We start from the raw sequence: 17,003 nt of genomic DNA, 5'->3' as shown, positions 1-17,003 counted from the left end.
CTGTCCTTTGGAACCATCAGCCAGTGGCGTAGGCAGGGGGGGGGGGGGTTAGGGGGTCATAAACCCCCCCCCCATAGACTCCTCGGTATATATATATATATATATATATATATATATATATATATATATATATATATATATATATATATATATATATATATATATATATATATATATATAAAGTATGAGGGGGGGTGCAAATCGAAAGTTTGAGGGGGGGGAGGGGGTGCAAATCCTAAAGTTTGTCCCCGGGTAAAAATTGGAACCCCCCCCCCCCCCCTTGAGACGATCCTGGCTACGCCACTGCCATCAGCTGTAGGGAGAGATGGGGGCTGATACATGGGCAACATCTGACTCGCTTAGGGCCCAGGCTCTGTGTTTGGATTTCCAACGCGCAATCGTTCAATGGTCTATTAGACTATGACGCCATATTATATTACATCTTGGCAAACTCGCGGCTGGGAGGCGGGCATGTCAGGTCTATTCTAGTAAAAATCGAATACTGTGTAGACCCCGGTGGACGATACATAGATGACGAATCTTCCTGTTGCGTCTTTCAGGAAATGGAGTAATCGAATTCCAAGACTTCCGGTTATACATGACGAAGATGAAGAAGCTGAGCTATGACGAGAGGAAACAGGAAATGATGAGGGCATTTAGGTCAGTCTCGGTGTTTCTTTCAGGCATCTCTTGGGGTGGGTGGGGGATCACGTCTATCGTCCTCTCACCCCGAACGTAATAGAAGTTATATAGAAAAATATACACTTTTATCAGTGCCCCCCACCCCATGGAAAATTTAGTCATACGGTGAGAAACAAAGTTTTGATTTATTAGCTGAGCGTACCGTTTAATCACGTCTGATAGATGTATTCAACGAGCAAAAATTGATAACATGAATACCCTAATTGAAAGAGGAAATTTTAAAATAATAAACATAATATAATCTCATATTTGGCTGCTTTTCGTATCCACTGGTTCAAATCGATCACTTTCAACCTATGTTTATATTTACAGTAATTTGATATTACAAAATTAGTAACTATGATAATAATTAATATGATATTTTCCTATAAAAAAGACAAAATTAATCACTTTAATCTTATGTTTATAATAATTTGATATTTGCCTATTCAAAAACAATTAGTTACTCTAATCCAGAGTTTCTTCCAGGCATCTCCCCCCCCCCCCGAAGAGATGGAATTTATTTAGTAAACATACACTTCTATTAGTGTCCGCCCCCCCCCCCGAAAAATGTTGACCGCCAACCCGAAAATATCAAGTGCCCCCCCCCCCCGGAGAAAGAAGTCTGGAAGAAACACTGCTCTAATCTTATGTTTATAATAATTTAATATTTGCCTAAAAAAGACAAAATTAATCACTCTAATCATCTGTTTATAAGAATTTGATATCTGCTTATATAAACGACAAAATAATTATTATAGGACAAAATAATTATTCTAATCTTACGTTTATAATACATTGATTTATGGCGAATATTAGCATCATTTATCTGCCGATGTTTTAGGATAATAGATAAAAACAACGATAAATTCATCGACCCCAATGAGTTGATCGCCATGTTGAAATCACTCGGCGAGCCCCTGACTGAGGAAGAGGCGGGGGCTATGATCCGGGTCGCTGACGTCAACAATGACGGCAAGATCGACTATGAAGGTGGGTTATGACGTCAGAATTGGTTAATTTTTATTAATTTTATGAGTTGGGCTTGTGTGTATGTAGCTATTTGAGTGTTGTGTGTACTTTTCCGTTTTGTGGGACCATGATGGCCATGAGCTGGCATTAGAGGTGTCTAAATTAAAGTGTGATTGAATCTTTCTAGAATTACTATTTTAGTTTGGGGGGGGGGGGGCATCCATAACTGACGTCACGCTTTTTTGACGATTTATACCTCCCCCTCCCCATCCGTCACACATCGTCACAAAAAGCCAGACCCACCCCCCTAAAATAACGTCACACCTCAGCCTACAACCCCCCCCCCCCCTCAAAATTGCAATTGAATTTTTCTTAAAATACGATATTTTTTCCGAAATCTTGTCTGAACTCTGTCGATATAGAGTGTTTTAATCAATTCCTATTACAATTATTAAAGCAGTTTACTAAAACGCGAAATAACGGCAAAAAGTCGCTTTCTAACATTGCTTTTTTATTATGCAAAAGAGTGACGTCGCACCATCTGAACCCCCCCCCCCCCCTCCATTTCATCACACACCGTCACAAAATTACGGACCCCCCCCCCCTCCCCCCTACGAGCGTGACGTCATTTATAGACGAGCCCCTTAGGCTTAAGTTATGAGGGGCGGGGGTGAAGAATATCAGCGGTACCCTTGTAACTCAAACGGAAAAGTACCAAATTATTGCTTGCCATTTGCTGTGTTTGAATTTGCGTTGTCCCACGCATTTGATTGGCTATCATATGTGGTCGGTTGTATTAAAACACATACTAAAACAAATGATATTTTTATACTATTTCAATAAGTATTTTATCGTAATTACGTAATTAAAGAACTATTCACAAACAGTTTTCCTTTCTAACTGTAGACGTGTTAAAACATAAAATCAACCTGTTAAAAATGAATGTCTTGTATTCATTTATACTTCTGTATGTACTGTATAAGTGGACTTTGTGTGGACCAACCACTTTATTTTAGCAGTCCTGTACCGTCTTAAAGTGGGTTGGGTAGTGGTTTAGAGCAGTTTGTTTTAGAGTTTAATTGCTAGTTTTTAATAACATAATATATCGTGTCGTTGATTTTTTTTTTTATGTCGGATTAATTTAAGTAGCAATTTGGTTTTCCATACTTTTTTCCTCAACAGAGTTCGTGAAATTCATCATAGCTCCTTGTATCTAGAAATGACATAAAGTGAGTAAGAGGACTTCCGTACAATCATGCAACTTAGATTAAAATACCTAACTTGATTAATTAAGATTTGGATGTATAGAAATTGTAGAATATCGTTGTGGATATGGTCTGGATTATTCTTAGTGACGAGGTTAGATCTAGTGTTGGGGTTAGTGCAGTATGTTAAGGTTTTAATGCTCTTTTAAAAAACAAACTTCCTCAATCGTTAATATTTGATTTGTTGCTTGCTTTACGTGTGCTTGAAGAATCAGTATCTAAGCATGTTACCTCAGCCCTCATTCTATGAAAGCCTTTATTCGAAACATAAATAACTGCCATTTACAATTTCTGGTCTTTAAATACAATTTTTAATTTTAATTTTTTGATTTGATGAGCACAAATTAACACTTCATGTGCTGTTTATTTGCTTCACAAAACGTCACATTTTAAAAATTATTAACATTACAGGACACATCACCTAAACTGCTAAGAAATTTAGTTTGTTCATATTTTATTTGCGTTGTGCTTCCGCTTTTATTGGCTATGGTGTATAGACTAATTCCACACTCGTTGTGTCCCTTATTCTGATAGTGGGTTAACAATCTTCTGCAGCTAATTAGAGCTCCTTAACATGACATGCATTTTAATTGTGAGTTGACTGGAAACGTTTTTAGCTTTATTAACTCTTTGTAGATTTTGTGTAACCGTTTTGTTCTGTTTGTTTTTGTAATAGATTGAAATAATTGTGAGGTCAAGGGAACTCACTCTTCTGTATTAGTTATATTTATAATATTGTTATCTTGAGTGATGTCCCTTGGGTACTTCCTCCCGTCCTCTCTGTGTGTTACCATCGTGATGTAGTTAGACCCAATAAATGTGTTATATACAACCACAGGCTTCTGTCGTCAATCTATTATAACTGGCGACGAAGGATAAACATCTACTAGAAAGAGCACCTACTTACGCAAAAAAGAGGTTTGCTAGAGCTTATTAGCTAATTATTTCTAGAATTATGGCGCTGTATGGCCAAATAAAACAATTTGATGCGAATGATGAAATCATTCAAGATTACCTAGAGAGGTTAAGCTTTTACCTAGAAGCTAACGACGTGACGATAGAAGCCAAAAAGAGAGCTGTTTTGTTAACAGTCATAGGGCCTCAACAATTTAGGCTACTAAAAGACTTATGCGCACCAGCTAGTCTAACTACCAAGAGCTTTAACGAGCTGAGCAAATTGCTAACAGACCACCATGCGCCTGTACCATCAAAGTTTCTATGTCGAGCTAGATTTGACAGTAGGACTCGTCAACCAAACGAGTCAATATCAGAATATGTTGCTGCTTTACGTCATTTAAGTAGATTTTGTGAATTCGGAGACACGCTGTCTGACAGATTATGTGAAAAGTTTGTGACAGGTGTAAACAGCCCTGATATTCAAAGAAAGTTGCTGCTCGAGTCAGATCTAAAATTAGAAAAAGCAATACAACTTGCAACTTCAATCCAGCAGTCATCAGATGCGGCGAAATCTCTAACGCCTTCAGGGATCCATGCAGTAAACAGCAGGTTAGTCAATAAACATCAACCCCATCAGAGCATTCCAACTTATGCTAAACAGCCTGCTCGTTCAAATCCTAGATCTAAATCTAGTAATAATTATCAAAAATGTCATCGATGCAAAGGTCCCCATGCATCTCATCGGTGCAAGTTCAAGTCTGCAACTTGTTATAAGTGCGGTAAGCAAGGTCACATTGCCAAGGCCTGCTTTGCAAAGTCTTCGTCTGTTGCTAAATCTAGCCAGTCAAGACAGTACCGCAACCAAAAGCAGCACTATGTTAACTCTCACCAAGACTACCTAACCCAACCAATGAACCACTCTACCTGTGAAAATTCTCAAACTGATTCGCAGCCGGATTTCAGCCTGTTCTCTGTGAAATCAATGAGTCATGCTCCCATCAATGTACAAGTTAATATCAACGGTAAGAGCATCAGCTTCCAACTTGACACTGGAGCATCTCTAACAGTCATAACAAAGAAAGAGTTTGACGCTGTCACAGGAGGATCAGTGCCTCTACAGCCGTGTCACAAGTGTCTAACAACATACACTGGTGACAATGTTCCGGTAATAGGAGAGTGTATGGTTCATGTAAGTTATAATGGTCAAAGTGTTAAACTTCCTCTTCTTGTGGTTGAAGGAAATGGACCGCCATTACTAGGTAGGAACTGGTTAAGTGATCTTAAGTTAAATTGGGAGAGTATTTGTTCATTGAAGAATGTAAAAGAATCTAGTCTTACTTCACTAGATAAAGTAATATCTGAAAATAAATGTGTTTTTGGTAACTCTGGATTACTAAATGATAGAACAGTGAAGTTAAGCATTAAAGATACAAATCCAAGATACTGCAAAGCTAGAGTTCCACCTTATGCAATGAGGAATAAAATTGAAAATGAGCTAAGTAGATTGGAATCTAATGGCATTATAAAGAAGGTAGACTATTCCGATTGGGCGACACCCATTGTGCCAGTGTTAAAGAAGGATGGTTCTATAAGAATTTGTGGAGATTATAAAACTACACTGAATAAGCAAATAGAGCTAAATAGGTACCCTATACCTAACATTGAGGAAATTTCTTTGAATTTGGCAGGAGGAGACAAATTCACTGAATTAGACTTTAGTCATGCTTACACTCAACTAGAACTGCATCCAGATTCAAAAGTCTATACGACAATAAACTGACGTGGATTGTAATGACTGACGAGAAGCCGCGTTGGTTGTTAACAGTCTTTATTATGTACAGACGCCATCATGCAAAGAGAGAGGGAGAAGTGGCCAGAGACCACTATATATATATAACAACATGTAAGGGACATCACTCAAGATAACAATATAAATATAATACTAATACAGAGAGTGAGTTCCCTTGACCTCACAATTATTTCAATCTATTACATCCCTTTACCCTTAGAACACAATAACACATCTCTCAATAGAACAATTGATAGTATCCTAAAATCACCAATTACATTGTAACATGAACACTATGGTAGATTACATCCTTACAAACAATGCACAATATGCTACAACATAATCAAAATACAAAACAATAATGTCAAAGTCCTTTTGACCTTTAGAATCATAGGTCTAACTTATTTGGGACTTTGATTGTCCTGCTTGACCTTCTCAGTGGCTTCTGATTTGGTGACTCAAGATTCTGACCATCTGGATTCTCTATCTCAGGAGGTCTAGGATTTAAATCATTAACTCCAGAATTTACATTTTCTGACTCTAGACAACTTGGTTCACTCATATCAACAGAACCTGGTTGTGGAACAAACTGAGTTGGTGTGAACTGATCAGACTTGGTGGGATTGACAGATTCACACTTATTATCTGCACAAGTTATTTTTAACTTTATAAGACATAGGTCCTGTACATTGAACAATTTGACCTGGTATCCATTTTTCCTTTCTCCCATAATTTCTTAGATACACATTCTCATTAACACCAAATTCTCTTTCAATGAATGTTTGTCATGATTTAATTTTTTTAATTGGCATCTGAAAGTATTATGCTATTATTCAGATCCTTAACTGGCATAGATTTCTTTGATTGATCAATTTTCTCAGGTAATCTGATAGTGCTTTCCTGGTAACCAAAAATACTGTTTAAAGTAATATCCTGGACAATATCACTTTGCAACTGTGATCCAGTATTTGAAGTGGGTGTATTAAATGGCAAAAATCTTTTTTTTTTCTTTTGATGTTACCCTTTTATTTTCTGTAAGTGCTAATGATGTTAGCAAAGTTGTTTTATGATCACATTCCTTCTTACTTAAAGCATTTGAAATTGCCATATCACCATAATCATTTATTAAGTTACAAATACTTTGTTTAGGCAACTCTGACTGATAATGGACTGCATCTTCTCCATCTTTTATATTATCTTCACAAAGGGTTTTAATTTCTTATTTAATATGGCTTTAAGTCATCATTCACTGACTCTTTAGGCCAACCATTCTTACAGTACTCATATACTTTTATTAAGCACTCATCTTTTTGTGTTTCTCTCTTAATATTATTCACATTTATATAGGAGTTATCCATGATAGTGAAGAGAACAAATACATCTTCTGGTACATAGCTCAGGCTTTGGTTTTTTAAAGGTAATCTACTAAGACTATCTGCACTATTCTCAGATCCAGGTTTGTATTTCAATTCATAATTGTATGCAGTTAGTGTGATAGCCCATCTTTGAATTCTTGGTGAGGCATGCTCAGGTAGGGTTTTGTTTTCTCCAAATAAACCTAGCAATGGTTTATGATCTGTAAAGATGGTGAAATTCCTACCAAACAGAAACTTATGAAATTTCTTAACACCAAAAATGATGCCTAAGCCTTCCCTATCTAACTGAGAATAATTTTTCTCAGCCTGGTTCAAAGATCTACTGGCAAAAGCAATGGGTCTGTCACCCTTCTCATCCATGTGGGACAAGACTGCTCCTACACCATCTGGTGAAGCATCACATGTCAATACAAGTCTTTTCCCTGGGTCATAGTGAGTTAGTAAGGTGCCAGCAGACAAAGCCTCTTTTGCTGTATTAAAAGCAGCTTCTTGTTGTTTACCCCAGTGCCAAGTTGCATTTTTCTGTAGCAGCTTGTACAGTGGTGATAGTTTACCAGACAGATTCCCTATGAACTTTGCATAGTAATTTATCAAGCCCAAAAAAGCTCTTAGTTGTTGGGTATTTTCAGGTTTGGGTGCTTCTTTAATGACTTTTGTTTTCTCAGGTTGAGGTCTGATGCCTTGTTTGCTTAATATATATCCAAGAAAACTAATTTCTGTCAGCATGAATTGACATTTATCTTTGTTTATCTTTAAACCTTTTTCACCAACAATTTTCAATACTTTATCAAGTGTTTTAAGATGTTCAGTGTCATTCTTACCAGTTATGTACACATTGTCAAAGTACACACAAACATTTGGAATGTCCTTAAAAATACTGTCCATGACAGCTTGGAAAATTCCAGGGCTAGATGATATGCCAAAACATAGTCTTTCATATTGGTAGAGTCCTTTATGTGTGTTTATTGTCGTATAGACTTTTGAATCTGGATGCAGTTCTAGTTGAGTGTAAGCATGACTAAAGTCTAATTCAGTGAATTTGTCTCCTCCTGCCAAATTCAAAGAAATTTCCTCAATGTTAGGTATAGGGTACCTATTTAGCTCTATTTGCTTATTCAGTGTAGTTTTATAATCTCCACAAATTCTTATAGAACCATCCTTCTTTAACACTGGCACAATGGGTGTCGCCCAATCGGAATAGTCTACCTTCTTTATAATGCCATTAGATTCCAATCTACTTAGCTCATTTTCAATTTTATTCCTCATTGCATAAGGTGGAACTCTAGCTTTGCAGTATCTTGGATTTGTATCTTTAATGCTTAACTTCACTGTTCTATCATTTAGTAATCCATGATTACCAAAAACACATTTATTTTCAGATATTACTTTATCTAGTGAAGTAAGACTAGATTCTTTTACATTCTTCAATGAACAAATACTCTCCCAATTTAACTTAAGATCACTTAACCAGTTCCTACCTAGTAATGGCGGTCCATTTCCTTCAACCACAAGAAGAGGAAGTTTAACACTTTGACCATTATAACTTACATGAACCATACACTCTCCTATTACCGGAACATTGTCACCAGTGTATGTTGTTAGACACTTGTGACACGGCTGTAGAGACACTGATCCTCCTGTGACAGCGTCAAAATCTTTCTTTGTTATGACTGTTAGAGATGCTCCAGTGTCAAGTTGGAAGCTGATGCTCTTACCGTTGATATTAACTAGTACATTGATGGGAGCATGACTTATTGATTTCACAGAGAACAGGTTGAAATCCGGCTGCAAATCAGTTTGAGAATTTTCACAGGTAGAGTGGTTCATTGGTTGGGTTAGGTAGTCTTGGTGAGAGTTAACATAGTGCTGCTTTTGGTTGCGGTACTGTCTTGACTGGCTAGATTTAGCAACAGACGAAGACTTTGCGAAGCAGGCCTTGGCAATGTGACCTTGCTTACCGCACTTATAACAAGTTGCTAACTTGAACTTGCACCGATGAGATGCATGGGGACCTTTGCATCGATGACATTTTTGATAATTATTACTAGATTTAGATCTAGGATTTGAACGAGCAGGCTGTTTAGCATAAATTGGAATGCTCTGATGGGGTTGGTGTTTGTTGACTAACCTGCTGTTTACTGCATGGATCCCTGAAGGTGCTAAAGATCTCACCGCATCTGATGACTGCTGGATTGAAGTTGCGAGTTGTATTGCTTTTTCCAATTTTAGATCTGACTCGAGCAGCAACTTTCTTTGAATATCAGGGCTGTTTACACCTGTCACAAACTTTTCACATAGTCTGTCAGACAGCGTATCGCCGAATTCACAAAATTCACTTAAATGACGTAAAGCAGCAACATATTCTGTTATTGACTCGTTTGGTTGACGAGTCCTACTGTCAAATCTAGCTCTACATAAAAACTTTAATGGGGTAGGCGCATGGTGGTCTGTTAGCAATTTGCTCAGCTCGTTAAAGCTCTTGGTAGTTAGACTAGCTGGTGCGCATAAGTCTTTTAGTAGCCTAAATTGTTGAGGCCCTATGACTGTTAACAAAACAGCTCTCTTTTTGGCTTCTATCGTCACGTCGTTAGCTTCTAGGTAAAAGCTTAACCTCTCTAGGTAATCTTGAATGATTTCATCATTCGAATCAAATTGCTTTATTTGGCCATACAGCGCCATTATTCTAGAAATAATTAGCTAATAAGCTCTAGCAAACCTCTTTTTGCGTAAGTAGGTGCTCTTTCTAGTGGATGTTTATCCTTCGTCGCCAAATGACGTGGATTGTAATGACTGACGAGAAGCCGCGTTGGTTGTTAACAGTCTTTATTATGTACAGACGCCATCATGCAAAGAGAGAGCGGAAGAGAGAGAGCAAGTGGCCAGAGACCACTATATATAGATAACAACATGTAAGGGACATCACTCAAGATAACAATATAAATATAATACTAATACAGAGAGTGAGTTCCCTTGACCTCACAATTATTTCAATCTATTACATAAACACACATAAAGTATTGAAAATTGTTGGTGAAAAAGGTTTAAAGATAAACAAAGATAAATGTCAATTCATGCTGACAGAAATTAGTTTTCTTGGTTATATATTAAGCAAACAAGGCATCAGACCTCAACCTGAGAAAACAAAAGCCATTAAAGAAGCACCCAAACCTGAAAATACCCAACAACTAAGAGCTTTTTTGGGCTTGATAAATTACTATGCAAAGTTCATAGGAAATCTGTCTGGTAAATTATCACCACTGTACAAGCTGCTACAGAAAAATGCAACTTGGCACTGGGGTAAACAACAAGATACTGCTTTTAATACAGCAAAAGAGGCTTTGTCTGCTGACACCTTACTAACTCACTATGACCCAGGGAAAAGACTTGTATTGACATGTGATGCTTCACCAGATGGTGTAGGAGCAGTCTTGTCCCACATGGATGAGAAGGGTGACAGACCCATTGCTTTTGCCAGTAGATCTTTGAACCAGGCTGAGAAAAATTATTCTCAGTTAGATAGGGAAGGCTTAGGCATCATTTTTGGTGTTAAGAAATTTCATAAGTTTCTGTTTGGTAGGAAGTTCACCATCTTTACAGATCATAAACCATTGCTAGGTTTATTTGGAGAAAACAAAACCCTACCTGAGCATGTCTCACCAAGAATTCAAAGATGGGCTATCACACTAACTGCATACAATTATGAATTGAAATACAAACCTGGATCTGAGAATAGTGCAGATAGTCTTAGTAGATTACCTTTAAAGAACCAAAGCCTGAGCTATGTACCAGAAGATGTATTTGTTCTCTTCACTATCATGGATAACTCCAATATAAATGTGAATGATATTAAGAGAGAAACACAAAAAGATGAGTGCTTAATAAAAGTATATGAGTACTGTATGAATGGTTGGCCTGAAGAGTCTGTGAATGATGACTTAAGGCCATATTAAATAAGAAATAAAAACCCTTTGTGAAGATAATATTAAAGATGGAGAAGATGCAGTCCATTACCAGTCAGAGTTGCCTAAACAAGGTACTTGTAACTTGATAAATGATTATGGTGATATGGCAATTTCAAATGTTTTAAAGAGAATACATTAGTAAGAAGGAATGTGATCATCAAACAACTTTGCTAACATCATTAGCACTTACAGAAACTAAAAGGGTAACATCAAAAGAAAAGAGCAAAGATTTTTGCCATTGAATACACCCACTTCAAATACTGGATCACAGTTGCAAAGTGATATTGTCCAGGATATTACTTTTAAACAGTATGTTTGGTTACGAAAAAGCACTATCAGATTACCTGAGGAAATTGATCAATCAAAGAAATCTATGCCAGTTAAGGATCTGAATAATAGCATAATACTTTCAGATGCCAATTAAAAAATTAAATCATGACAAACATTCATTGAAAGAGAATTTGGTGTTAATGAGAATGTGTATCTAAGAAATTATGGGAAAAAGGAAAAATGGATACCAGGTCAAATTGTTCAATGTACAGGACCTATGTCTTATAAAGTTAAAAATAACTTGTGCAGATAATAAGTGTGAATCTGTCAATCCCACCAAGTCTGATCAGTTCACACCAACTCAGTTTGTTCCACAACCAAGTTCTGTTGATATGAGTGAATCAAGTTGTCTAGAGTCAGAAAATGTAAATTCTGGAGTTAATGATTTAAATCCTAGACCTCCTGAGATAGAGAATCCAGATGGTCAGAATCTTGAGTCACCAAATCAGAAGCCACTGAGAAGGTCAAGCAGGACAATCAAAGTCCCAAATAAGTTAGACCTATGATTCTAAAGGTCAAAAGGACTTTGACATTATTGTTTTGTATTTTGATTATGTTGTAGCATATTGTGCATTGTTTGTAAGGATGTAATCTACCATAGTGTTCATGTTACAATATAATTGGTGATTTTAGGATACTATCAATTGTTCTATTGAGAGATGTGTTATTGTGTTCTAAGGGTAAAGGGATGTAATAGATTGAAATAATTGTGAGGTCAAGGGAACTCACTCTTCTGTATTAGTTATATTTATAATATTGTTATCTTGAGTGATGTCCCTTGGGTACTTCCTCCCGTCCTCTCTGTGTGTTACCATCGTGATGTAGTTAGACCCAATAAATGTGTTATATACAACCACAGGCTTCTGTCGTCAATCTATTATAGTTTTTTAACTTTGTTTTTTTTTTTTGTTAAACTTTGTTTTTAAATCTTTTTTGTAAATGTTCTTAACTTTATTTTTAAACTTTTCCAAGCAGTGTTTTTTTTTTCCTTTCTTTTTTTGCCCAACATTGTTTTTTTTTTCTTTTTTTCCCCTTTGCTTTTATTTTCCTTTTTTTTTCCTTTTACCTTTTTTTTTAAAGATGGTATGGCGTAGTTTATTGTTATATCATATTTCTACAGCTCTTTTTCTTCTCTCTTTTACTGGTGTTTATAGTTCCTGCGTATGTACATCATTGTTGTTGTTTTTTTGTGGTATTTTTTTTAAAATAAATTTTTGTGTGCGCCTGTGGCTTTTCGTTTGGTGTTCAGTATTTTATCCGTCATTTATGTTACAAAGTCCCAGTATTATTTATACTTCTGGTTTCATTATAAATATGATTCTAGAAAAACTTCATATCTATAAAGCATCCATTTAAAGCCAAAGTATATCTTGATAAGCTGTTTTGATAATTACGCAATATTTTATATCTTTAAAGTTAAAATTCCTTTTTAACAAGGGCAACAGTTTTATGTTAATATTTAAATTTTATTTGTGCAAAGTAAGTGATTTTATTGCAAAAAAAATACATTTTTTTTAAATATGTCACTAATGCTAGCAGTATCAATCTGACAGATATTTTTCTATTATTATATCTCCAGAGTTCGTTGATTTCATTCTGGCGCCATGCCTTTTACCAAGTCCCGTAACTGCAACAATCAAGACAGATAGTGAAGACAACAGCAGTGGCGTCCCCTTAAATAAACGTAAACGAAACGACAGCCCTTTGCACGATAGCGGCAGCAGTTCGACCCACACTCCACCTAACATCACTTCCACCAACAACACAAAAGTATCTTATTTTAATCCTCCACCAACTGAAACAGAATTATAACTCAGTGATCAATAATGCATGGTTTTGTCATGAATACTAATAGCTAATGACTTCAAAAGACAACATAAAATTTTACAACCACTGATAGAAAAATAATGTATATATTACATTGTCTTCCTTTTTATAATATACTTGTTATATAACACTATAACGTGTAGCAATATTATAATTTCAATTAAAGAAATCTATGTATCAACTGGAAAATTAGGCTTGTTCAATTTGTTTGTGTAAGAAGCTGGAGTAGACGCCCAAGTAACAATCTATATATATAATTCTCTTCTTGGAGACGTTAGAAAACAAGCTGTAAACGCGCTCCCTACCACCCCACCCCTACATGGTCTTAGTGAGCTGTGTTCACTCTAAATGTTTACAAGCAGAGCTGGGTTTAGTGACGACTATTAGGGGCAGATAATTTAGTTTGAAACGATTTTAAACGTAGGGAGGAGGGGGGGGGGGGGGGTTATGGTCCTTAACGAGCTACTTATAGTGTTTTAAAGAAATATTTTCAGTGGCAGTGTTGGTACTGTCGAATTCACAAATTATGAATTACTGAAAAGTAGAAAAAACAACAACTAAATAGCGGCGTATGTTATGCCGCGGGCCGGCTCGTAGTGAATAAACTTCTTTAGACCCGGTGTTTCTTTCAGGCTTTTTTCTCTTGGGGGAGGGGCACTTTAAATTTTGGAGGGGGGGGGGGGCGGACTTAAATTTCCAGGGGGGGGGGGGTTGGGCACTGTTAAAAGTATATATGTTCTATATAAATTCCATTTTGTTCGGGGGGGGGGGGGGAGAGCCCCACCCAAAAGATGCCTGGAAGAAACTCTGTTTAAACATAGCGATCCTTTGGCCAGATGAAGTACAGTTCATATATTTCTTGTCCTCGGCATATGAACGGAAGGTGTGGTGATCATTTTGTCCTGCCGCCTTTACTGTCCTGATTCGAACTCGAGCCTTTCGGGTTAACAGCCTAGCGCGCTACCGCTTTGGCAACGCCGTCCCATAGAACTCAGCCAAATAAGGGCCTTAATCGAGGCAGCAATCTCACACCACTGAGACCTTTCTTCAGCTCGTGACGTGAAGGCACACATTTCTTTAAAACCTGTAACCTATTACAGATGTAATAGAAGCGCTACTTTTACGTCTTATTATTTAAGCTGTGACGAGTTAAGAAATGTTTAAGTTTGTCTAGTTTTACAATCGATTTCCTAGTCATAAATAGACAAATAACTGGCTGCAGGACAAGGTATCGATTGAGAAAAGGTTTATAACGAACCGGGCGACTGCCGACTGAGCGATGTGAAATTGGGCGAGGCTGCTGCCCCCCCCCCCCCCTTCAACGAAATAGAATTTATATAGAAAATGTATACTTTTACCTGTGTCCACCCCCCCCCCTACCCCACACCCGAAAATGTCCCCCCCCCCCCCCCCCCCCCCAAACTTTTTTTTAAATTTTCCCCTCACCCGGAGAAGAAAGTCTGGAAGAAACACTAATACTAATTGTGTTCGTTCGTCAGCCGTGCCTCTGTTTATATTATAATCAGATTAGCAACAACATGATGATAGCAAAGAGAAACAACAGAAAGCTTAATGGTTTGATCTAGAGATCAAACAAATTGTTTACCAGTAGGGCAGGAGCGCTCTTCTCATCAGCATTGTCGTTTTTACATAAACAACACGAGGATCGTGACTGACGCTGGTAGGGATAGGAACCAGTCCATTCGGCTTGCAGTCTTTTACAGAAAGATCAATCGCAATTCTGAGACAGAAGCTGATGAAGTACTGATAATGATATATAGATACGACACGAAAAAATCTATTTACGGCGCTTAATGTTATTTGGCGTTTAGGACTGGCTAGTCTAAAGGGTGTCTTCGTGATTTGTGTTTGATTTCGGTATTTAGAATTTACTTGCTCGTTAATCGTCAGAGAGGAAAAGCATTAGGGTAACGTTTAGCTGTATTGTGATGATGATTGTATCTACACGCAATTCTAACTTGTTAATTTCAGGGTTTAAGGAGGGGGGGGTGACAGGTTTATTTTGTCATTTTGTAGATAATGTTGAATTAATTCGTCAACCCAATCCTCGTTAATTAATAAAATTGGTGCTAGTTTTGTCACCTTAATCCCTGAAATTAACCCTTGCCTCTAACCTCGATTGTAATCCTAATCCTGACACTAACCTTAACAGCGCTCTGATGGGTTCCTACCTTACGTTAGGGAAACAAAAAAGGCGGCTGGGCATAGTGCTGACCACACTATCCCTTCATATGCAGAGGTCAATGAATCAGATGAACTCAAGTCCCCCCTCCCCCACACCTCCCCGGAGAAAAAAGTCTGGAAGAAACACTGATTAAGAAGAAGAAAAACCTTAACAACGATAGTCGCAGTCATACCAGACAGTCATGTTTATAAGAGCCGATCTGCCCTAGCCCAGAAACAAATCAATAACAAATATTGATCTGCAGTAATTTTCTTCCTTCTCTCCGATCAGGCAGACCAACCCTTGCCACTTGGCGTACATCCGGCCAACAAGTATTTTCCTAGCCGGAACAAGATATCACATTTTCTCATAACGTTTTTTTTTTATTAAATAATTTTTTTTTCTCACCTTGGCAAATAGCGGAGATGGTTATTTTGTTTTGTTTCGCTTTTTAAAATTTCACTTGACCGTCGTTGTTTTTTTTTAAATTGCCCGAGTAGCACTTTTAACCCAGCTCTGTCGTGATGACCCTAGGGGCCAAGATCCGTGGCTCCACGCATCATTGGCGTCCATGTGTATCTAGGCGCTTCAAGTCGTACCCACGATTTTACCCGTCCCCACAAAGGATTACATGGATTAAAGTGTGAGACTTCAGCCATCCCAGCCCCCCCCCCCCTACCCCACATACCAGATACACAACTTAAAAAAAAACATTATACTTTCTAATCTATATATATAATTCTCTTCTGGGAGACGCTAGAAAACAAGCTGTAAACGCGCTCCCTACCACCCCCACCCCTACATGGTCTGGTGAGCTGTGGGTTTAGTGACGACTATTAGGGGCAGATAATTTAGTTTGAAACGATCTTAAACGTGGGGGGGGGGTAACTAAGTGGAGTTTACTTTAACGGAGGGGGGGGGGGTATCGTCCTTAACGAGCTACTTATAGTGTTTTAAAGAAATATTTTCAGTGGCAGCGTTGGTAGTGTCGAATTCACAAATTATGAATAACTGAAAAGTAGAAAAAACAACAACTGAATAGCGGAGTATGATATGCCGCGGGTCGGCTCGTAATATTAAATATATAACTGTCCTTACAGATAAACTCTATATCACTTGCCCCAATAGATCGTAATATTCGTGAGATGGCCAAGCGGTAGAGAGCTGGACTGCTAAACCGAGAGTCTCGAGTTCAAATCCGGGTTTAAATCAGTGGAACGTCCCTGAGTTCACCCAGCTCTGATGGGTACCTAACGCACGTTAGGGAAACAAAAAAGGCAGCTGGGCATAGTGCTGACCACACTATCCCTTCATATACCGAGGTCAATGAATTAGATAAACTCTACTTCATCTGCCCCATGTGTCTTGGGCACGAACGCGATTAAGAAGGAGAAGACTTTAATTTCTTATTCCTTACTCGATGAGTAGGCCTATTCATATATATTGTATTTTCAGTTGTTGTTTTTTTTATCGATTCTTATACGTAGTGTAAATGTATTTATTATTTCGCTTCGTAGCGAAATTGCTACAATATGAAACGAAAGGTTGATTCTTCTCGCATTATTTAGATTCGTACAATAATAAAACGCCTAAACACCACTTGTGTTTTTCTTCGCGAAATGCCATCTTTACGTTTTACATCTTTTTAAAAAAAAGTTTAAATAAAATCAAACTAAACGTAAGCATTTATATTTTGACAAAAATGCAAGAAACACAATC

At 37.5% G+C, this 17,003-nt stretch overlaps 1 protein-coding gene across 2 annotated transcripts; it reads left to right on the top strand.

Moving 5' to 3' along the window:
• Window positions 1-565: 565 nt before the first annotated feature.
• LOC131948304 (calmodulin) lies at window positions 566-13,288 on the top strand. Of its 2 annotated transcripts, XM_059309876.1 has the most exons (4): window positions 566-660; window positions 1,526-1,674; window positions 2,836-2,882; window positions 12,852-13,288. In XM_059309876.1, the coding sequence occupies exons 1-3, from the start codon at window positions 599-601 to the stop codon at window positions 2,868-2,870; spliced, it is 246 nt and encodes an 81-aa protein (XP_059165859.1). In that variant the 5' UTR covers window positions 566-598; the 3' UTR covers window positions 2,871-2,882; window positions 12,852-13,288. The 2 variants fall into 2 exon arrangements, with proteins under 2 accessions (XP_059165859.1, XP_059165858.1); XM_059309875.1 differs by lacking the exon at window positions 2,836-2,882.
• Window positions 13,289-17,003: the final 3,715 nt, after the last annotated feature.

This window comes from Physella acuta, unplaced genomic scaffold, assembly GCF_028476545.2.
Source record: "Physella acuta isolate Inbredline_101_S28 unplaced genomic scaffold, ASM2847654v3 ptg000637l, whole genome shotgun sequence".
Taxonomy (NCBI): domain Eukaryota; kingdom Metazoa; phylum Mollusca; class Gastropoda; family Physidae; genus Physella; species Physella acuta.
Note: the sequence above shows the minus strand (reverse complement) of the source record. Positions and strands in the feature narration are given on the sequence as shown.

What these genes read in the sequence shown, in the direction of transcription:
- LOC131948304 (XM_059309875.1), top strand. Translation starts at nt 599, where the DNA reads ATGACGAAGATGAAGAAGCTGAGCTATGACGAGAGGAAACAGGAAATG. An exon ending in GAAATGATGAGGGCATTTAG is followed by an intron (nt 661 to 1,525) that starts GTCAGTCTCGGT and finishes CCGATGTTTTAG; the next exon opens with GATAATAGATAAAAACAACG. An exon ending in CGGCAAGATCGACTATGAAG is followed by an intron (nt 1,675 to 12,851) that starts GTGGGTTATGAC and finishes TTATATCTCCAG; the next exon opens with AGTTCGTTGATTTCATTCTG.